The following is a 23,437-nucleotide window of genomic DNA, read 5'->3' as shown; positions in this document are numbered from 1 at the left end:
CTTGTGACCTTTTTAATGGTCAAATTGGTGATCAAACAGTATTCCAGACAATATGTAGTGTCCATGGCATTAGAAAGCTGACTCACTGAAATACTACTTCAAACCTTTTAGATGCAAAAGAACCAACATTTTATCATAGACATAAAAAATAAATTTACCTGCATACAGTGTGGTGCTCAGATTCATGAACATGCCAGATGAATTGAATTTGACTTTGCACATAAATTCCTCCCCACTGACGGAAGAATTTTTAGGGATGTAAAGGATGCTGACAAATGTTAAGGAACCACTGTGGTTTTTCATTAAAAGAGTCTGTCCATCTTGGAGAATGTGAGAGGCATTCCAGGATATCTGGACCCAGTTGGAAACTCCATGTACCACACAAGCCAGCTGGCTGCTACTCTGTATTGCCTGGTCTTGTGCAGAAGGCTGTAAAATCATCATCCAGCTGCTTGAGGTATAACTGTCTGAGGAGGAGATGGAGATGACAACTCAATAAACAAATGACTCTTTGTAATTGTTAAAGTGGACAACTGCTTTCAGTGGATTTACTAAACAGGATCTTAGCCCTATTAGGCTAATCTGTATTTCCATTTCAAATCCATTATTCACCTCCTACATATGGCTACTTATGCTATTTATGATTGTGAAACCTGGACTCTGAAAAAGACAAGTAGGGTGGATGCCTTTGAACTGCGGTGCTGGAAGTGACTATTATGCATCCTGTGGATGGCAAAAATAACAAACAAAGAAGTCCTAGGCCAAACCTCAGCAAAAAATATCACTTGAAGCCAAGATCACCAAAGAGAGGCTGTCATAATTTGGTCATGTCATGAGAGCTGACTCACTCAAAAAGTCGGTTATGCTGTGAGTGATCATCAATAAAAAGAGAAGGGGCCATCCTAATACCCACTGGCTGGACACTATAAAAGATGGCATTGGGATGACTATGGCAGATCTGAAGGAGGCAGTGCAAGACAGAGAGGCATGGAGATGCTGGTCCATAAAGTGGCCGAGGGTCAGACATGACTGAATGATTGAAGATGACGACTTACCTCCCACAATCAAAGAAAATGCATTGGCAAAGTTCAAGGAGAAGTAACTTGGGGTTCGGTCCGCACACAGATATAAGCCAGCGTCTTCTACTTTTGTGTTGAAAATTTCTAGTGTCAGCTTCTGTGCTTCAGTCTTGCAGTTAAATTTCCCATTGCTGCCATCAAGCCCACATTTATCTGTTAAAAGCCTTAGTTTATTCTGTTCTCTTTTATACCAAAGAATATTATTTACGTTGCTGTTAATGTTTTTTGAAAAATTGCACACGATTGTTGCTTTTCCCCCAACATCCACAAATAGGAACTGATTATTCTGGGCTTTGTATACTGTGAAGACAAAATAAGAATTATATATTGGGATTCTAATTTTAATTTGATGTCACATCAGGGGCAGGGAAGTCAAAGATCACATTCACCTCAGCTACATATAGTTGATCTTGGGCCACAGGTTATGAGGATCTGTTTCCCGCTGGAGGAAATATATACTATAATGGGATAAAATAAGTAACTTAAAAGGCAGCATTATACCTTTGATAGAATACTGTATTTCTGTCAAGTCCAGTCTAAGAATGATATAGATATAACAATCCATCCAAGGATCAGTTCTTTATTTGCTTACATCCAATAGGCAGAATCTTGCCAGACTAAACCTTTAGTATTCTACAGATATGTCCTGGGAAATTCTAAAGAGTAGCTATCCTAATTCTCTTCTTTTTTTCTATTCAGGTCTGGATGGCGTTGCCTCTTGTTTCACTCCCTCCTTAGAATATGATACTTCCTAGTAGTTTCCTAGGAAACTACTTCACTGTAATCCATCACACCTCCCCCTTTGTAGGTACCATCCCTTACATCTTGACTAGAATGAAAAAAAAACAGAAACAGAGTTGTGGAGAAAACTCTTTAAGAAATCAAGTTAGACAACTACAAAGGCTTCTGTGGCATTTCAAAGACTATCAAGTAAATTTTAATTGATTTCATGGAATGAAAACTGCTAAAATGTTATTAGCCTATAAGATACCACATTTTTTTGCCCCCTTCTGCCACATGTAGAAAATCTCTTCTCAGAATCAGATCCAAAAGTGCTTGGCTAAGAGATTTCTGATAGAACAGATTGGACTTACCGATGGAGAGCAGGATAAGGCATTTGATGAACTGCATTGCTCAAGTGAGCATCCAAAGAAGGGCTGGCAATTTGTGTACACCAGGTGGGTGGTTACAGTGTTGATAGCAAGCCATCAAAAAACATTGGTGGCATGTGAGTCACCTCTTTGGTTGACACATTGGTGTGGATTCTGCTGCCTGCATTTCACCACCTCCTGTTTGACTTGGTTCTTCACATCTTTAGAACAGGACTGCAGGATATTTTCAGTTACTAGGTTAGTTTGGGGGGTGGGGTGTCATAGTTCTTGCTTTTTGGCTCCCTTGGTTTACAAGCTGATTTTACATACTATTATAGCATTATCTGAGCAGAATAATATTACTCAGTAATATGAATATTAGTGTGGGTGGAGAGGGGCTTGGATTTCCTCATTGCATAGCAACATGTCTTCCTAAAACTCTGCCTGCTTTCCTTTAAAAAAGGGAAAAGTTAGCTATCAAACACAGATTTAAAGTTTTTCCGGTTGAGAATGTTTTCCTTGGCTTTCTTCCTTCTCTTTCTCTAAGGAGTGACAGGCACTCTAAAGGTGTTGCTGTGCATGGACTGTTTTAGATCAAACTGTTGAAAATTAACTGAAGAGGCTGCAAGCTGAAGAGAAGTCTAAGATGTTTGCCCATTGTGCTGGGATTCTTCTACTTGTCTTGCATGGTAAGTATTTTCAGATTCAGAATTTACTACTTGATTTTCTTCCAGAGGTTAATTATCATTAAGGAAAGGGTGCTTTCAGGTGAAGCTTTTCTCCATTAATCACTAGTTTATTTCTCTCATCCATGTGCAGTGCAGCCTTTTTTATTTATATTTAAATACACACACAACATAACGAGAGAGAGGTTATTAACTTGGATCTATGACTGTCAGAATGTGACTTCAGACAGGTTATCTCGATGATTACTTAGAGCACATCTCTAGAAATAAGCAAAGCATAACTGTCAGCTTTCAGTATTTCCTATCAGCAGAGCGCAGCTTATAGACAACAAATTATTGTTCTTATAATAACATTAGAAACACAAAAGCACTAATTTGCAAAACAAATTGAGAAGTATTTTACAGGCAATATTTAAAGCTTTTTTCTGATACAAATGTTATTTTCAAATAAATTCTACAAAAATCCATTTTTTCTACGCCAAAAAATTTAACACTTGAGTTGTATAGTTTCTGTGTTTTATTTCTATTCTGTTTATATGGCCTTGCATAATACCTTCATGAATAAAACAAATACAACTCAAGAACTTTCCAAATTATAATTGATTGATTGATTGATTGATTGATTGATTGATTGATTGATTGTGTGGCTTCTACACCAACAGTGTATTAGTTTGTAGTGTAGACTATATACTAATTGCTCCATCCAGCCAAGGTGATGTTTTGGGGGTTTGTAGAGGGGGAAATCCATCTTAATGTAGACTGCAAAACTGAATGAACTGAACCAATGAGTGAAGAATGCATATATGGAGAGAAGAGACATTCCTATTTTCTCTCTGCTTCATTTTGTAATAAAAGGTTTATTTGTTTTCTTGCTATAGCAGCTGATTCACAGGGTAATGAAGTAAAAACGATTGTGGTCCCTTTTGGAGGCACGGTAAATATCAGCTGTGAAATTTCAGCTGAGGCTTTCGAACGGACCGTGACCTGGTACAAGGAAGGACAAAACAAAAACCTGCACAAGATTGCTCAGGATGACAAGAACTTGAAAGGAGACCAAAAGTGTACCCTACACTTGTGTAATCTGATTATCAACAATGCACAAAGGAATGTCTCTGGTATTTATACCTGTGTAGTAATACAGGAAGACAGGATACTCATGCACAGGACAAGAGTGATAATTACAGGTGAGAATTCAAGCATATTAATAACTCCCTCAGTGACTAGTCCATACTACTGTACAGAGTTCTTGTGAAGAAAAATGAGCAGAGTCTTATGTGTACCACCCATAGTATTGGAGGAGAAGCGGGATATATACGTTAATAAATAAATGATGTAATCAAGCTCATTTTTGGGAAGAACTAGAAAGATGATGGTTCACAGTGGAAGGTGGACATATTATGCATGCACATTTCAGTCACAAAAAGAAATCCAGATACTTTCACCATCATAAATTGTAAAGTGTGGGCATGAAATATGGAAAGATTAAACATTTCTAATGCCCTGCCAATGTATGGGAATTCTTTGCCATGAACAGCCCAGTACATCTCCTTTTGATATTTTATTTTCATGTACTGTTCACAATTTGCTATAAAATGGATTGGTCTTTGGCTGCTATAATTTGCTTTATCACCTCTCAGAACATTTGCTTTGATCTGATTGCTAGCCTACCTATCAATTTTATGAATGTGGTAAGCTAACCTACTTATTATCTTATAAATAAATATAATTCAAACTTAATTGAACAATAGAGTTCAAAGCGAATTTAAAAGAATGTACACAAATTCTTTTTTTGATGGAAGGGAATATGTTTTAAATAGTTCTATTCAAAAACAAGTTATTTCCTTGACAATACAAGACTTTATGAGTAGGATATGTGTGATAAAATTACTTAGGTCTTTAAAAAAAATTCCTAGCATTTTCCTGCAAGCATAATTTAGAGAGCCAATTTAGTCTACTATTTAAGGCAACAGGCTCAAAAACAGGAGACTGTGAGCTCAAGTCCCAACTTAGCCATGAAAGCCAGTTAGGTGACTTTGGGCCAGTCACTTTCTGTGAGCGCAACCCATCTTACAGGGTTGTTGTTGTGGGGAAAATAGGAGGAGGAAGGTGTGTTGGATCTGTTTATCATTTTGAGTTTTTTGTAATAATAATAAAATTGGGATACAAATTAAACAAAGAAAGAAAGAAATTCAAGGGATATATAGCTAATAATAACCATTATCGTTTTTAATCTTTTGTAGAAACTTTGAAGCCAAATCTTTCCCTCCTTGTTCCATCCGTCTTGCAGGATGGACCTCTGAAGCATGATATTCCTCTGCTCTGCACCCTTTTCAATGTTAACCCTAATTCAAATACCGTCTCTTGGAATATTAGTGGGAAAATTTATCAAGATAAGATAGATGCTGACATGATAGATGGGAAAGGAGCTTTCAGTATTTTGAGCTTGAAACTGATTCCTCCGGAGGACTGGCAGCCAGAAATGTCGTATAATTGCTCATACCCAGGAAACATGAACATGCTGCAGTCTTCACAACAGGAAGTGTCCTCAAACAGGAAGCATCACAGGTACAGCATGGCAAAATAGTCAAATCAATTGATTTATCCAGAAAATATAATATAATCATCTCCAACCAGCTGTCCGCCACTTATGTTGAGCCACATATCCCATCATCTACACTTAGAAGATGTAAGAATTTAGGTCTAAGTGGCTAAAGCCACTTCCATATGGATGGCAAAGAAGATTGCATGGTTGTATCCATAGAATCACCGAGAGTTAAGCACAGCCCAAAGGAGTCTTTTCCTCTTTTATAAATGTGGAGTGTACCAGACTGTAGAAACCTGTAGCCTTATAGGTACATGAGTGTAACCTGTTAGTTCATTCTTACAGTCTTCTTGCTTTTGGTTCCTTGACAGCTCATCTAGCTTTTACCAGGGACATATCCTCACAACAAAGATTTGATAGAGTTGTCAGCATAGAGAGTAAGAAAGATGACCTTAATGGAAATATGCAAGAGCCATTACCTAGGCAAACATTTTTTAAGCAAAATAATGTTTGGAAATGGCCTAGGAAGATTCACTGGAATGTAAGGAGGAGGAGGAGGAAGTACATTGCTATCAGATATGCAAAAATCTGTTATTACAGCTAATCTCAATTAAAGTAGTTTTATCCTTTCTATTGAGTTGATATCCTGATTTGTGGAGATGACACCAGGCCATTTCTAATACCAGACTGAAGCTGGATCAAAGTAATCCTACAAGAAATTAAATTTCCATTAGAAGGTGGAAGACAGCTTCTTATTCAAGCATTCTGATTCTCACCATGCAGAAATCTAAGAAAAGTCAATGAACTGCAGAACATACCATTTCTGCTACATTGCAACTCTTTTCCATCCAGCCATTGAATTCTGTATCTCTGTGGCCATTTTTGCTTTAGCTGCCAGAGAGATCAGAACTTCATACGGTGCACATTGCTGCCCCTGTCACCATCATCCACAGCTAATCAGTTTTGGAAGCTATGCGGTATTACTAGAGCCAATGTTGGGACAGGTGGCAAAGACTGGCAGAGAGAAATGGGCAGCAAAAGGGTGAGGAGCAGGGAAAGAAAAGATCCACATTTGACCTAGTGGAGGGAAGAGAAGGAGGCAGCTGAGAAAAGAAAAAAAAGAACCATCTCCTGGAATTTTCCTCTTTCCTGCTGCTAAAGCTAGAGCAATAGCTGACTGTGGCCTCCATTTAAAATCAGGGAATCTACTGGCCTTGTTCCTGATGTGTGTTAAGAGGACCTTTAAAGATGGGAGGAAAGCAGGCAGGTAGACAGTTCATTTAGTGACCATTCAAAGTTATAACACTGAAAAAAGTGACTTGTGATCATTTTTCACACCTTGCAGCATCTCCATGGTCATGTGATCAAAATTCAGATGCTTGGCAACTGACTCATATTGATGACGGTTGCAGTGTCCCGGGAACCTCTGACAAGCAAAGTCAATGGGGAAGCCAGATTCACTTAACAACTGTACTGCTCACTTTATAACTACATTGATTCACATAACAAATATGGCAAGAAGGGTTGTAAAATGGGGTAAAATTCACTTAATAACTGTCTCGCTTAGCAACAGAAATTTCAGACTCAATTGTGGGTGGGGAAATACAGTAGGAGGCCTCAGAGACATTGCTTGGTAAAAAGCCAAAGAACTATAGGTGAAAAAGTGGTTGAACTGGGAAAGCAGATAAGTTTGAATACCAAGGCTGTGGATTTCTGAAACAAGAGGTTGTGGTGTAAGGAAAATTGATTACTTGAGGGGAGGGGCAGATTTCTGAGCATTTTGGCCCAGTGGCTAGTCTAAGGGATTGCATTTATTGTTCCCTGCTCTCAGTTCTCGCAGTCCTGCTTTCATGAGACTTTCTCTTTTGGGTTATCCCACAACACCCTTCTCTTTCAAATTGCACTGTTGATTTATTGTTCAGAGGGTATTTTTTCAAGTAATGCATTTGACAGTGGCTTTGCCTTGTACAAACTATTATGTGATTCCTCAAAACTTTATCATGCTCCTGCTCTGCCCAGAAAATGAAGATAAGTTTGATCTTCAGGAATAAGATCCAAGAAGTATTTGGCAACTTGCACGATGGCATTTTGGAAAGTTCATATTGTTGAAGCATTCTGAGATTGAAGAGTGGGATTATGCTAGAATTAATTAAGAGAAAGGAAGACTGTACAGTGAGTGAGAATGGGAACTACAGTATATGCATTACATATGAGTTGGGTATTAGGACATTTTTATGTGAATAGGTTTCCAAATTACTTCACCTTTAGAAACCTAGGAAGATTGAAGATAGTTTCCAGTCCAGCAATGGCTGGGAAAATGGACCAGAAAATGTGTTTCTGGAACTAATATCTGCTGTTAATGTATTTTCATTTTAGCCATTTTTGTTCTCCTATTAGAGCCAAACTGTTGTATTTAAATTGTCATTTTAATTAAAATAGCCTAGGGTGTACTGCAGACAATAAAAGCAGTCAGAATTAAAAATAATAACAGAGAGAGCTAAAGAAATCTACTCAGGCAGTGTTCCAAACCTAACAATTCTACAGTTTTATCCCTAAATAGTTATTTAATGTTGCATCTGGGTAATGGAAGCCAGCAAAACAAAATTCAGAATAGCTTCCTGATGCAAAGTTCAAATTGTAGGCAAATAAAAGAATGCATAATCACTGGTGAGACTGACTTTGATTTTCTTCTTTTCTTCTTTAGATCAAAGAAGCAGAACTAAGTGGGAGAAGTTTAAATGTGGCTTAAAGGGTTGAGAGTTTTGTGTAATAAATAAAAAATGGAAAGACTCACAAAGAAGAAAATGAATGATGGAATTTAAAGGCTCAGCCTGAAGAACAGAAATGCTTATGTTAATATCCAACCTTTCCTTCTAATATGTCCCTGTGATTTATAGTCCACAAGCATATATTAAAGACTCAATTACAATTTTCCATAATTCCTTGAGAAGAAAAGGCACTTCCTTTACTGTAAAGTAGTTTGAGCTTTATCTTAGCAATTATCTACATGGTGGGTGCCTGCCAGTTTTTATACTATTCAAATGTTCAAGTATTTCTCCTTTATTATATCCAGCAATAGAGCGATGTGGTGGTCTAGAGGTGGAGCTCTCACTTCACAATCAGGAAGCTGTGAGTTCAATCCTAGGTAGCTACAGATATTTCTCTCTTTGGGCTCAATGAGTAATTATCTGCTGGGAACTCCACATAGGTGTCAGGAAGGGTTCCGTTCAGTTGCCCTGACTCCACCCCAATGCAAGGGATTACAAGGTCATCAAAAGAAAAAAAGTATCCAGCAATAATTCTGTACATAGGCACAGCATTATAAAATTAGTAACATGGCTACTGTGAATGCTTCCTCTGTGCCACTCAAATTAGCTTTCAAAAAGATCTTCATTTTATCTTAGCAAAATCCTTAGGGGTAGCTATATCTAGCCTTTCTAGGTCTTTTGCTAGAAATACAAAAATTCAAAAGAAGTTCTTTCCAGATCAGATCACGCAGCTTGTCAATTGTTATTTTTCTCTCTCTCTCATATTTCTGGATCACTGTAGATGAATGTTCTGTCTTCTGCTTGCAAGTCTATCATTTCCCCAGCTATCCTAGTCCCTCACCTATATTTTGAAGATATAAATCTTAATAGTTGTGAACCATGCCTGAAGATCCATCATTTCGCCAATGTTTATATGGCTATTTGTGTATGCCCCATGTTATTAATTTTTACTGCAAATGTTCTGAATTTTGCATTTTACTTTTATGCTTATCACATCATGTTTCATAAAAATCATGTCACATTACTTTCAGTATGTGATAAAAAGTTTTACACGGGGGGAGGGAAGAGGGAGAGAAAGAGAGAGATTCATAAGAATTACTTGGTGAACTGAATGAGAACTAAGAGGCATCATCTTACAAGAGTCATTCATTTACAGAAACACACAGTTCTTATCTGAGAGCTAGGAAAATAGCCCTCTTGCTATTATATGCAAATATATGCCAGTTCTGTCAAGGTACTGACAGATAAAACTCAAAACAAGGGAAAAGTTTAGTTGAATCGATATATCCCAGATCAAATGTTCCATTTCAATTTAACATTGGGCATTGTCTTTAAATAGTTTATAATTTGATCCACACCTAACCAAATCTGAGTTAGCCACTTGTCAGATTTGCACATGAAAACTTATCTAGAACACTTCTCAGTACCAAAACTTGAGGCTGGAATAAGAATCCATCAAAGAACAGGTCAAGAGGCTGGAATAAAAATCCATCAAAGAACAGATATTGCCAGAAGAAATATCAACAACCTAAGATATGCAGATGATACCACTCTAATGGCAGAAAGTGAAGAAGAACTAAAGAGCCTCTTGTTGCAGGTGAAGAAGGAGAGCGCCAAAGAATTGAGGCCTTTGAACTATGGTGCTGGAGAAGACTCCTGCAAGTCCCTTGGACTGCGAGGCGATCCAACCGGTCAGTCCTAGAGGAGATCAAACCTGACTGCTCTTTAGAAGGCCAGATCCTGAAGCTAAAACTCAAATACTTTGGCCACCTAATGAGAAGGAAGGACTCACTGGAGAAGAGCCTAATGATTGAGGGCAATAGAAGAAGGGGACGACAGAGAATGAGGTGGCTGGATGGAGTCACTGAAGCAGTAGGCGTGAGCTTAAATGGACTCCAGAAGATGGTAGAGGACAGGAAGGCCTGGAGGAACGTTGTCCATAGGGTTGCGATGGGTTGGACATGACTTCGCAGCTAACAACAACAACAAAGAACAGGTCAGACTGTTTTCCTTATTCTCTTTCCAGATACAGAGTGAAGATATAAGAATCTTTTGGATTAGATCATGGAAGTGGACAGTTCTGCAAACAAACGAACAAACAAAGCCTCTTCTGCAAGAATAGAAATGAGTTGAATGGATATTTAGGAGAAAAAGTAGGAGACTTATCTCTCCCATAACAACTAAGAACATTACCATATGTAGCTTAAACACTTATCCTCTGTGATAAAAAAGAAAAAAAGGGACAGCCATATTTTTTAGGACAGCTGGATCATTTAACATGGTGCTTGCTTTTCCAAAAGTGTTGGGAGACTGAGGTGACTTGGAATGTGAGCATCTTGTGTCCTCTCCCTGTTTTCCTCAGCCTTATGCTTTGTTTTCAGAAAGCATTTCCCAGAGGTAAGACACTGATAAGTCCTAATGATCTATTTCTGTATGCAACTGATACTTTAATAGAAAAGCAAATTCTGTGGCACGTTTTTCTCTTACTGCCAAAAGCGAGAAGCTGAAAATGTGAGGATGTATTCCCAGCTGGGCTTACATAGCAGCAGATCCCATCTTGGTTTGCAACAGTCTTCATGCTTTAGGCCAAAACACACATAAAAGGAATACTTCAGATCTAGAGTGTGACACAGTCAGTTTACCATCACAGTTTCCTTTTGATCCAGAGGACTTCTTTTGTGTCAAACCAAGTTTCCAGGAAATGAGATAATCTATTTATTCATTATTTTATTTAATAAGCAAGTCTATATGGTTACTGTATAATAGAACAGTTAAATGTATAAAGCAATAATTACCTAAAACCATTTATATATATATCACAAATTTGTTATCATCCTTGTGTGGGGCCATGCTCCTGTCTTTGTATCATTCCAATCTTAATGTAGGTGCTGCCAAAGTTATAGGCTTGTATGGGCTTATTTATATGGTTACCTCTAGTAAATGACCTCCAGATGACCAGCTTCAGAAGTTTAAACAAGAATAAAGTTCTTGAGTGTTCTATTTTAAAATTCTCACTGTAAAGTGACTGATAAAGGAAGCTTTGAGAGAGAAGTCAGGTTTCAAATTAATGTGAATTATAGAAATGATGTATCACTCTGAATATTCATTATTCTTACCAACATAATGTAATGCACTCAAAAGTCACCATCCCCCTTGAATTCAATGGATATAAGATTCTAAATTGCCATTTTAATGTAGATTACACAATATTAAATGAATAAAAGAAGCCAATTCAGACTATAAAAATTGTAACAGAACTGTTGCAAATATTGGAATTTCATTAATGGAACAGAGGGATAGTTGTTTCAAGCCCAAAGGACACTTTTTCATTTTAGAAAGAAGCATTTTGCTTTGATTTTTCAGAGGTAGAAAATATAAAAATAAAACCATGTTCAGTTTTTGTCTGAAAGACTCCTGCCATTTTTCATGGCAGAAGAAGAAAAAAGATTATTCAGAATTCAGTTGCAGAAATTGAAGTATGATACAAAAGAAATGGCTAGAAGTCTATGTTAAATATCTCTGTCCCTATTATAAGATCAAAAACCACAGAGAAGAAAATATATTTCAATTTCTTAAGATGATCTACATTGCTAATTGTAAAACTTTGGTTAATACATGAAACTTAGTTTGCATTAATGTGACTCTATGCTCTATTTTATTTAAAAAAAATCTTCCTCTGGAGGCCTGAATGTGACTATATGCAGTGAAAAAAGAGTATGGAAAACTCACATCAAACCCAGCTGAGGAAACTGAGTCTTAAATATTAAAGGAAAATAACATAATATTATGTGGAAAGAAATATAACTTTGAGGTTGAGAAAAATATTTCTAAATTGTCTGAAAGTCCAGGGGAATCTAATTAATTTCCCTATTCAGAGAGAAAAAAATACATAATCAGGCAAGATGTTTAGTACAGCCAACTGATTTAATATAGCTGTATATAGCTAATATAGCTGATTTAATAGCTGTCAGGACCCACTTCAACTCCACATCTTAAGAAAGCAGAACTCTTGGGAACAATTTTTTCCAACAGGAACTTTTATTAAGAGTAGTTGATAGCAGGCATAATAGACAGGATCTGAAATTTCCCATGCAGAGCGATAGATTATAGTATCCCCAAGCAAGACCCCACCCCATAGTCTGCCCGGCTGATGTGGGACGTCCAATCCCCATCCATCATGGGAAAAGGGGAGATAACATCGGCTCATCTCCAGCTCACGCAGCGATGATTGGCGGCTTCTTCACGCTTTCCTCTGAGAGTGTAGACATAAACCAGGCACTGAGGTTGCATTCCTTATTTCCTCCCTTGCTCTAACTGACAGTTAAGAAGATAGAGTTCAGAGAGAGAGATAACGCAGGAAACAAGTTGTTACATTTCAGTGGGCAGGTAGAGAATACAGAGGTTATTATTGCTCAACATTTGGTTTGTAGATCAAAAAGCTTTCTCAAGTTCTTTATTAGAAAAAAATATACTCTATTTAAAAAAGCTTATAATGATGAATTTCCAAAGGCAAGAATCATACCTTTATCACATTTGGACAGATTATATTCATTACATCAATTGCAACAGTATAAGTTTGATAACTTTTACAATATATGGCAATTAAGAACAATTTTAAGATTTTTTGGTAACTGCCTTCTATTCTTTATTCTATTTTTGTGTTTGTCCTTATAATACTGTATATTCTTTGTTTAGTCATTTGTCTCTTTGTGTAAACTACTGTTCAATAAATAACAGTAGTAGTTTACTTAAAAAAAATACATGCTTGAGTAGTGTGGTGTATAACAGAAGAACAACCCATTCTTGAACTGAACTCTAGAAACCGGATCCTACCTGTATTATTTCTTGGGAACCTATTAGAGAGAGGTAGATGAATTATGGTCTTTCTTTGCAGCAGAATAAAAGTAGTATTTAAATGAAAATAAACCTCAGAATTATCAGAAGTGATTCAAAGGCACAAACTGAAATCATCATTGACATATGAGACCAAACAGTTTATTGATCTTCCAGTTTTGGCACAGCAAAATGTGGTCTGGCACCTTGACACAGGAAGGAAAAGGTGGGTGTTAATTTGTGGTGTTTATCTATTCATGATGTCAAACTGCCTAGTATATTTTTGACACTCTATTCTGGCAAGAAATATTTATAGAACTGAAGAAATAGGAAATTTAGGTTTCTCTTTAGCACCAAAGTTGCGTTTTGCTTTCATTTCTTTGTGCACCAAGGTTTCTGTAATGTATTGGGCCTTTTTACTTGAACTGTTTTCACGTATCTTTGAATGCTACCTGAGATTGCTTAATTAGGGTGTCTGTGTAATGGTCGCTGGCTGCCCAGACATGCAGTCTCCAGGACAATCATTGGTTGGCTCTGGGGCAGGAATAGATTCCTTTAAACCTATTGGCCACCACCTAGTGGCCAACCGTATAAGTAGCTGCGGAGAAACCTCTGTTCGCAGTTCTGTTCCTGTTACTTCAATAAAGCAATGTTCCTATTTGAACCCTCGTCTCGCCTCCTGCTTCCCAAGAATCCACTACACAACAGTTTCACTCTTATGTTTACAGGTGAAATATTACTAAATTTGGATACATTATGACTCAGAGTTTCACTGTTGGTACTGGGCAGAGAACACAACTGATGCAAGATAATAGATTGTGTGCAGAAATTGAGAAAACCATCCCCCTAGAACAGGGGTGTCAAACTGCTGGCCCACGGGCCGGAGCATCATGGAGAAACCACACCCATCACATTTTCGGCAATGGGAAAAAGTTCCGATACGTCGCGCGATGTCATGTGACATCGCGAGTTTGACATGCCTGCCCTAGAATGAAGAACAGCCTATATCATAAACACTAGGAAAGGTTTATTTGGTAAGCTACAAAGAAAAAGGTGGCACTTGGATTTCTGGGGGCTTAAAGGGTTTATTCAACTTCCTACTTCTGTGCTAAGGAAAATGAAAATCTTTCAGCAATACATCATGACCCAATCATTGGAAGGCTCAGTTTTGCTCTGTAAATACCAAATGACAAAGACGGGTTTATTTTGCATAGATTAGAGACAACCCTCTAATACCAACCCTCTGGAAATTGAATCCCACATTTGGCAACTGCTGAAGCATCCCTGATTTGACATGGCAGCCTCTTGCAGGAATCAAGTCCTATGCATGGGTCAGCCTCAGGGCTTAAATTCTGGGACTTTTTCTCCTGATACTTCAAGTCAATGGAAATTTTCCCTATCTTTTTCCTTGCCTCGAGAGTCAGAGGGACCTACTCTGTGTTTCCATAGAAGCTGCATCTGACATAACAATTGTCTTGCCACCTTCAGCCCTTATTGCTTTATACATTCAATTTATTTTTTTATTGCCTTTAAAATAGTGACCAAAAAGAAATGGAAGAGAACACAAAAATAAAAATATATGCATTGTCAAATAAAAGAAAAAATATATGTGCTTTTAATAGAGAGTAAAAGAAATACAACAAAGAAAAATATCATTTTAACATTAAATAGTTAGAATTCTATAAACAATTATTTAATGAATTATTCAAGCATGTAGGTATTCCTAATGCATTTATGTAATGGTCATTTAAAAAAAAACCTACTGTGTTCTTTGTGTGTGAACAAGTTCCATATTTCATTATATGTATTCATACAAAATCTATGTCTATAGGCAATCCCTCATAGGAGGCAGGTGCATTCAGGTCTCCAATCCATTGTCTGCCCCCACCCCCACCCCGAGTCACTATGTGAGGTGGGTGACTATACAAATATGAGAAATAATATGAACTGCATGAAAGGTTGTCCACACAAAACATAGGTTAATGAAGTGAGATTTTCCAGCTGTAGGGCTCCATCTCCTTCTCTGACGCCACCTGGGAGCTCTATGGGAAGCTGCTCTCACAAAGTGATGGATTAAGGCTGGTAGGTAAGAAGAGGAATTGTATAAAAGAAAACTGTTGAAGTGGAACTGATATGACCTGAAACATTTGGAAAGATCTTGATTGGAGGAAAGGGTCTTGGTGGAATGTGGAACCTGCTGGAACAACAAGAGATCTAATGCATTGTAAGGTAACAGAATGCTCAGTAGGGAACAGTCTTCTTCAGGACTAGTTCAGCATGAATACAGCGAGTGAGTTGTCTGCTCTTCATATTCCTGTTTCATCTTTCTGCAAAGAGTCTCTAAGTGGCAATAGAAATCAATCTATTGATTCTCCACACATTGCAAAGATTTGGAATCAAGTATGGTTCCCACAATCAAAGATGTGCTAATCTTTCCAATTAATGACCCCTGCCCATGAGTTCAGCTACTACTTCCCTAATTAACCTGTCATCAGTTAACCATGAGCAAAAGGCTTGTATCAATTCATCTTACCCACTATTCCTTTACAATGAATATACTCTTATTCTGAACATGAAAAGAGCCACAAAGATGACCTTGTCGAAACTAGAGAAAGATGATGGTTACACAAACAAAGCCCAAGCAACAAATGTATGTTACTATAAGCTGTAACAACAGAGCATAGTTCCAGTTAATTTTTGTGCAATCTTTTTCCTGACCTGGCTTGCCTTTAAAGGCAGATAGAACATAAAGTTTTTTACCACTTCCTAGGTTCAGGAGGAGATGGACATATTAGTGGCATCTTCCAGGGTGTATTTCTGAGGATCAAATTGCCACAACAGTAAATTTAGTTGGGATCCTGCATGTATCATCTCTTAAAATTGAGCATATAGCCTTAATGGGATAGTCTGCTTTGTAGGAATAAGGAAGCAAATATCCGAAGGGATGGTAATATATCAGCCCCAGTTTACATTTTCTGCTCATTAATGTCATAATTGTTTTTCCTCTTTTCAGAGTTGATTGGCAGCAAGCATTTGTCCGTTCTGTTAAAAGATGAAATATTTACAGACTTCTTCAACACGTTCCTGAATCTTCCTGTAAGTTTCCCTCTCAAGTCAAGAATCATTTTCTGTATATGAACTAGTTATCAAAAATCTGTCATGTTGGCCTATAAAGGTAAAGGTAAAGGTTCCCCCGCACATGCGTGCTAGTAATTTCCGACTCTAGGGGCCGGTGCTCATCTCTGTTTCAAAGCCGAAGAGCCAGCGCTTGTCTGAGGACGTCTCCATGGTCATGTGGCCGTCATGACTAGACGCCAAAGGCGCATGAACGCTGTTACCTCCCCACCGTAGTGGTCCCTATTTTTCTACTTGCATTTTACGTGCTTTCGAACTGCTAGGTTGTCAGAAGCTGGGACGAGTAACAGGGGCTCACTCTGTTACGCGGTACTCGGGATTTGACCCGCCAAACAACCGACCTTCTGTTGGCCTATAGTGCTATGCAAATTTGATAACCATAATCCAAACTTATTTCTTTTTTTTTTAGTAGTACTTTTAGTGAAGTAGTGATGACACAAAATCAGGCAGATATACAGGATCACCAAGGAGAGATTCCAAGGTTTTCTTTTCTATATTCTTGACCCCAGTGAAGACTTAATATATAGCTATTATATTTGGGATAAAACATATATATGGATGGCACTAGATGGCAGCAAAAGTCAGAGATTTGATCCAGATTTTTCATTTCAGATTTGTTAAGGTAAAGGCACCTTTAAGATGGGCTCAACTCATGGTGATTTCATGGACACATCCACTCAGTTCTCTTAAGGACAGGATGGAAGTAGCTTGTCATTTCCTTCTGGGATGTTTTCAGCTTCCCCATCTAGCTTACAGCTCTGGAATTTCCTGGAGGTCTCCCATCCGGATGTAAATTGTACCTTACTCTGTTAATTTCTGAGCCCAGACAGAGTATGCCCAGTATTGCTTAGCTCTACTCTAATGGAATTCTTTAAAAAAACAAGGAACAATTGAAATTCTCAGAGGTTGGAGTTACTGAACCGGAGACCATATTTAATCCTTCTCAGAATGCATGCTCTTCTTTCTCCCACATAACAGAATAGAAGTCATTCATTCATACAAAAAAAACCCACATAAGTTCTGTGTCAGGTGCTGTATTCTTACTCACATGGAATACAATTGATGAGAATTTACAAGTGGACAATTCCAGGTTTGGAATAATGACAAATTCTTGCTCATTCTTCTACATTACTTAATCGGCTACATATGTTGTATTTTTAAAGAATACATTCTATTCTGTTTTAAGCCAGCCACATCTGACTGTTACTATGTCATCTGCAGTCCTACATGTCATGTAGCATGACTATCATATCTAGGCTGCAAAAATCCTGATGCCCACTAAATGGCATCAGCCAGACAGTGAAAAAAGTTTCTGTGTATAAAGATACACTTATGAAGGTGAGACCTGACCCTAAGCACATTCAGCTGGTTGCAGCAGCACAGCCATGTCTTACTGCTGAGAAAGGGACCTGAAATTGTTAACATCCTTAATCTCTTGGGCCCAACCCATTTTTCAAGCAATTAGCATGAATTGCTAATTGAATTTCTGGAAGTAAGGGGTGGAGAGTGGGAATTTAATTATTTGTCCACATTGTAATTCCAGTCCAAATTTTATCTTTTGCTTCTGATGTTATATCAAGAGAGAATCCCCAATTCCTTTCCACTGTTCACAGAAGGTGGGGGGATATGGTTGGGTCTTTGTAAAGCTTCTATTAATCTTGCTGGCTGAGGAATTCTGAAAGTTGAAGTCCACACAGCTTAAAGTTGCCGAAGTTGAGAAACATTGCTTTAAGAAATCAGTAAGTGCTAATTCTGTACACTGCATCTATCTATACATCTACATCTATATCTAGGCAGGACATGAAGATAAAGTTTTGCTTTTATTCTTTTTACAATGTGTTCAAGATTTGCTTGAAGCACGGTTCCTAACGTGATATATAGGTAGTCCTCAACTTATGACAGTTCATTTAGTTACTGTTCAAAGTTACAATGGCACTGAAAAAAGTGACTCATGATTATTTTTCACACTTAACAACTTGCAGCATCCTCACAGTCATGTGATCAGAATTTGGACTTTTGGCAACTGGTATGTATTTATAATGGTTGCAGTGTCCTGGAATCATGGGGTCATTTTTTGAAACCTTCTGACAAGCAAAGTCAATGGGGAAGCCAGATTCACTTAATAACCATGTTGCTAACTTAACAACTTCAGTGATTTGCTTTCACAAGCATGGCAAGAAAGGTTGTAAAATGGGGCAAAACTCACTTAACCTATGTCTCACTTAGCAAGAGAAATATTAGGCTCAATTATGGCTGTAAATGGAGGACTGTCTGAATATTCTTCTCCCATTTTCACATATGTTCTTTTGTGCAATGGGTTTTGTTTCAAAAAGTCCATAAAAATTTATTCCCATTAGGCAACTAAGGGAGAGAAGAAAATAAACATGTTCTATACCCATGGGAACCAAAACCTCTTTTATGCTACTTTCTACTTGCCTAAGAATGATTGCCAATTTTCAACCCTGATTTTATTTATTAAACATGGGTTATTAATTACAATCAACTCCCAATGAGATTGCCTCAGTTTTAGCCAATATACCCAGTAATCATGATGAAGGGAGGTACAGCCCACCAATATCTGAGCCTAAACAGCAGCTTTGCTAAAGAAGCCTTGCCTGTATACATCTGGGTTCCTACACCATGCTAAGACGTAATATGATTGGTTAGGCATAGCAAGATGTGTGAGTCCCTGTTTGTTTCCCCTCCTCTTCTTCTCTCTCTGCAGGTGTTCGGTCAGACCCCTCTTTTCATTTGCAGAACACGTCAGTGGTATCTGTGGCCAGAGTTACCATGCAACCAGGTATGATTTTTCAATGTTGTGAAATTACGCACTGGAGGATGGATGTCATTGATTTATTCCAAGTCTTGAAAATATAGCATATTAAATGTAGCTTCATTACAATCCTGTAATCTAATCATGACTAATAATTAGCATTACTAGTAATCCTTTTCCACAAGATTAAATTACAAAATGTTTAAAAAGCCAAAGAATATTAAAAATGCCTCACCACAAATCAAGACACAATGAGGGGTGCTTGATCAGAAATATACCTATGTTTCATGGTCAATTCTTCAAAGTGTGTTATGTTTTACACTGTGAATTGAGATCTGTAGGGACGTACACCCATGTCTTATATCAACAACTACTTTGTGTAACCCAGAATTCACAAAGGAAATTTGATACATATAGTACGCAGACTACATAGATCCTCAAGGTTTTCTCCTTCAATATAATCAAGGTTATACAAGGTTATATAAAGCCCTTAAAGGCAGTAAGCTAAAGGAAATAAAAGGAGATAAGAAAAAAATAAAATAAGATTTATTATATCTAGTTCACTCACCTAGCAAGGTACACAAATTCGTCTACTTATTCCAGGTTGTTGTGACTCAGCTACAGCGTCACATTTATTTCTCCCTTTCCTTTCCCTTAGTCCTTCAGGCACAGAATATACTTATTTTCCTCCTTTCATCTGTTAATTCATATGCTTTACTCCTCTTATATTTTTTCTATACTTAGAGTACATTCAGGTCTAGTATTTCTGGCTTCTGTAAAATCAGTATTGGGAAGTCTCCAGAATGGTGGCCAAATTTTGTGCCATTCCCATGGCAACCAGAAGATATTGAATCTGTCCATACCATGGGTATTCCTAATCTCAGGTACAAATAGGTCATGGTTAATCCATTCTGACAGAATCACTCACATGTGGTCACATGTCCTCTAGAAAACAAGCCAGAATGTTCTCCAAGGACCCTGTATTCCAGAACAGCAATTCTTTTCTTGCGTTAATCTTTGGCTCAAACAGATTATTTTAAAAAGTCTCATTGCTGTTTGGGGGGTTCATACAGGTATCAAAGCACAAAGGCCTGTTGAATTGGATGGAGAAGCATCGGCTGCCTTTCTTCTGCAAAACAAATCTGTTTCTCCATTATGTACTCTGTGAGGAGCTTGTCAGTTTCATCCGCTCTCCAGAGGCAGGTGAGAGTTGAAGCTATGTGGAAAGTTAACATAGACAGGACATGGGGTTTTGGGGGGAGCGAGGATAGAGTTTTTTGGAACTTAGCACCTTATTTTTGGACAGAGATGCAGGATAGACAATGTCTCTGAATTTGTCCAGGGGAAAGGGAAATTTTCCAACAACTCAAGGGCAGTGGTATCTCAGGCAGTAATATTATTATTACTCCTACAAGGCACTACTACTCAGCAATCCCAGTGGAAGAAGTTCTAATGTAAATCTGTAAAGCCAAGGAGCTGCAGGCTGCTGGAGAAATGGCAATGGATTGAAAGAAAGGGCCCAGTACTTCCTGAAGTTCACATATAAGTTGCTCAATTGCCTCCTTGTTAGAAAGAGTACTAAACTCATGCTCAAAACAAGCCCTGCCATTAGTTGTCTGGCAGACTCATTTTGAATGTAGGTTTAGCACTTTAGTGGATGATGGGAACCCACATTCAGTCCCATGGAACATATGATTCAAGGTGGAAAACTAACCAATACAACAGAAGAACATGTCTCTCATTATGAAGCACTTTAATGATTAACAGCTGAATAGGCTTCTTCTGAACACAGATTTATTAGTGTGCTAAGCTGACAGTGAAAACAAATTTGTTATCAAGAGCTGTTGAGTAAAGTGGGGGGATTTGCCTCATTGGGCAGATTTCCCACCCAACAGATCAGCTATTCTATGCACTGAGAGAAGTATCAAGTTGTGACAGATAGCTACTCCAATGGCTCCATCTGACAAAACATCCCTCCATCATAATGCTTTTATTGGCAGGTGGTTACATCAACTGCTATCAAAAAGAGGAGGGGCAACAAAATGATGGCTCAACCAATGACTTCACTTAACATACCCTGTATATCCAGAATCAGGACTCTATCATCCAATGGCAAGCTAGGGCAGGAGCAAAAGAGTCAGGATAGGGATTGGTAGCAAATTTTGCGACCACAGATTTTTCTGCCAGCTAAAGACCTGTAGATGTCACTTTAATGAAAGGGCCACTATTAAGAGCACTGCTTTGAATCTGACTCTAAAAACCTTCTGAATGTACAGAGGTATGAATTTAGCACCCGACTGCAAGTCCTTATTGCAGCCATTTTTTTTTTCGGGAATTGTACCTTTGCTTTGTTGTCTCATGAGTCTAGATAGAGACATGACTACTTTCCAGGTTTTGCAGGCAGCTACCCTTACACTCCAGCATTGACTTAAGCACTACAGAGCCCTACATTCTACTATTGTCCCAGCCAAAGTGAATTAAACCCAATAGAAATTCTGCAAAAAAACTTTCCATTGCTAAGTATTGATCATGCTGATGTTTTGTTGTTAGTCTTACTTAAGGAGTTATAAATTCTGTTCGGTAAGTAGGTATTTTCAATTTTACTAGACCAGCCTGACCAACAATCAGAAAGAAACCAGTGATTTACCCCAGCAATAATTGTGGGTTACGCTAAGAGACTTATTTTCCAAATGTTGTGAATATGACAAGGCAGAGAAGGCACATTTTGTTAAGCAATAAGCCTTGCCCATCTGGTTCAAGTTCTCCAACACTTTACGTGCTGTCCCCAAGAAACTGCCACTAAATCAATTCCAACATACCCAGTATTGTATAGTGGTTAAGGCACCAGCCTAGAAACTGGAGAACCATGAGTTCTATTTCTGCCTTAGGCACAAAGCCAGCTGGGTGACTAGGCCCGTCACTTTCTCTCTACTCTAGAAAGAAGATCATAGCAAATCACTTCTGAAAAATCTTGCCAAGAAAACTGCAGGGACTTGTCCAGCAGTCACCAGAAATCAACACTGACCTGAAGACAAAAAAAAAAATCAGTTCCAAGCTTATACATTTAGTATTAGTTGCATTCTGCCAAATTATATCTTTACACTTTATGCAAAAGTGTACTTTAATTTTAGTGAGAGATTATCTCACTAAAATTAAAGTTGTTCAAGGCAGATTCTGCTACATAAAAAAATCACCGTTCACCAGATCTTTCCAGTGAAAGTGGTTCAGGTTAAAAACAGACAGATGGATCTTGTTACAGAGTGCTCTATCATTGTACAAGCTTTTGATTTTATAAATCTGAAGTGCAAACTGGCTGGTGAGTAGTAGAGTTGAAAATTGCACCTGGATTAATTATATTTACATAGAAAGAAGCAAATGATGGGTTTTCAGTGGACAGCCAGGCACAATTAAATAAATTCATTGGATCAGCTGATATGGAAGCTAATTCCAGGCCTTTTCAGTAGAAAGAGAAAGAGAGAAAAAATCAGTTGATGACCTGCTTGGGTCTCTCCCCCCCCATTTTGTCACTTCTGGTACAAAAACAACTAGCTTCTAAGCCATGGGACAGGACCCCATTTCACCCCTGAAAAAACGTTCTCTGGTGATGTTGTCTTTGTTTTTCTTTTGTAGCGGAGATGTTGCGATGGAAAAAGGCTGATCAGTGGCTGCTTGAGAAATGCATTGCTGGCAGCAGAGGCATGTGGCGTTTTCGGTCCTTCATGCAAGGAATGGCAGGTAGACAAGGGAGCACCAAAAATCACACTCAAAGAGAAACGGAGCTAAAGAGAGTTGAACGATTCCTCTCCCAGATCAATGGAACCATAGCTCAAAGGATGAAGAACAGGAAGAGGCCCCTGGTTCCAATCCTTGACTGTTTGAAATTTAATAGGTTGGCAAAATGTTCTTCCTGAAATCCTACAGACCTAGGATTAATATACCATCCCTGATCTAAGCAGTATTTCCTGCCTTGTCCCTTTTTAGAAAACATGCAAAATCTGGTGTGGATGACATGACCAGCAAAAGAGATTAGCTGGGATCACACCAGCCTTCAATCCTGCTGTCCTAAATTCTATGCCTTGGAAACCCAAATGCAAAAAAAGAAAAGAAAAAGTAAAAAGTAAAATACTGTTCTAATCAGTGGTTACTAGAAAAAAAATCTTACAGCCTGCTACTGATGAGAAAGAGGAAGGGTTTGCAGGGTGGGATAGATATAAAAGCAGAGAGGAAGCATAACTCCTACTATACCTAGTCTAGGGTTACCATATCTGGGTTGCAAAAATATTGATTAGCACAAGATGTCAGCAAAGAGTCAGAATTTGCTTTGTCTTTTGCTGGCCTCTAGGGGATCATCCTAGCCTAGCCACTATATCCAAAGGGAGACAAATATTGGGGATGATTATGAAACTAGGCAAACTACAAACCTGATTAAATTAGGCTAGCCTCTTATCTTATAACAATCTCTTTTATGGTTTCTGCCTTCAGTTAAGGAGCTGGTAAGAGTGTGCCCATTCAGTCTCCCTTTGGGCGAAG

At 38.1% G+C, this 23,437-nt stretch overlaps 2 protein-coding genes across 4 annotated transcripts in view; both read left to right on the top strand.

Annotated features, from left to right (window-relative positions):
• Positions 1 to 970: 970 nt before the first annotated feature.
• On the top strand, positions 971 to 8,999 carry LOC310639203 (uncharacterized protein). 3 transcript variants are annotated; one of them, XM_083360706.1, is made up of 5 exons: positions 971 to 1,883; positions 2,718 to 2,859; positions 3,735 to 4,040; positions 5,097 to 5,421; positions 8,103 to 8,999. In XM_083360706.1, the coding sequence occupies exons 2-5, from the start codon at positions 2,817 to 2,819 to the stop codon at positions 8,119 to 8,121; spliced, it is 693 nt and encodes a 230-aa protein (XP_083216832.1). In that variant the 5' UTR covers positions 971 to 1,883; positions 2,718 to 2,816; the 3' UTR covers positions 8,122 to 8,999. The 3 variants fall into 3 exon arrangements, with proteins under 3 accessions (XP_083216832.1, XP_083216833.1, XP_083216834.1); XM_083360707.1 differs by lacking the exon at positions 971 to 1,883 and adding an exon at positions 2,184 to 2,257; XM_083360708.1 differs by lacking the exon at positions 971 to 1,883 and having other exon boundaries at positions 2,605 to 2,859.
• Positions 9,000 to 15,276: 6,277 nt separating this feature from the next.
• RGSL1 (regulator of G protein signaling like 1) overlaps positions 15,277 to 23,437 on the top strand; it is a gene marked incomplete at its 5' end in the record, with an annotated part of 42,091 nt that continues 33,930 nt past the window's right edge. Inside the window, 5 exons of the mRNA XM_083360258.1 lie at positions 15,277 to 15,289; positions 16,013 to 16,095; positions 18,860 to 18,934; positions 19,981 to 20,110; positions 22,538 to 22,642. Coding sequence (XP_083216384.1) covers positions 15,277 to 15,289; positions 16,013 to 16,095; positions 18,860 to 18,934; positions 19,981 to 20,110; positions 22,538 to 22,642 — 406 coding nt within the window. The remainder of the gene's footprint in view (positions 15,290 to 16,012; positions 16,096 to 18,859; positions 18,935 to 19,980; positions 20,111 to 22,537; positions 22,643 to 23,437) is intronic.

The sequence above is a fragment of the Vipera ursinii genome (genome assembly GCF_947247035.1).
Source record: "Vipera ursinii genome assembly, chromosome: 3".
Lineage (NCBI taxonomy): Eukaryota > Metazoa > Chordata > Lepidosauria > Squamata > Viperidae > Vipera > Vipera ursinii.
The sequence above is the reverse complement of the archived record's forward strand: the minus strand, read 5'-3'. Positions and strand labels throughout refer to the sequence as shown.

Excerpts from the sequence above, each read along its gene's own strand:
- LOC310639203 (XM_083360706.1), top strand. The coding sequence starts at position 2,817 with ATGTTTGCCCATTGTGCTGGGATTCTTCTACTTGTCTTGCATG. Across the intron at positions 2,860-3,734 it reads TCTTCTACTTGTCTTGCATG|CAGCTGATTCACAGGGTAAT; the intron begins GTAAGTATTTTC and ends TTCTTGCTATAG. Across the intron at positions 4,041-5,096 it reads GACAAGAGTGATAATTACAG|AAACTTTGAAGCCAAATCTT; the intron begins GTGAGAATTCAA and ends AATCTTTTGTAG.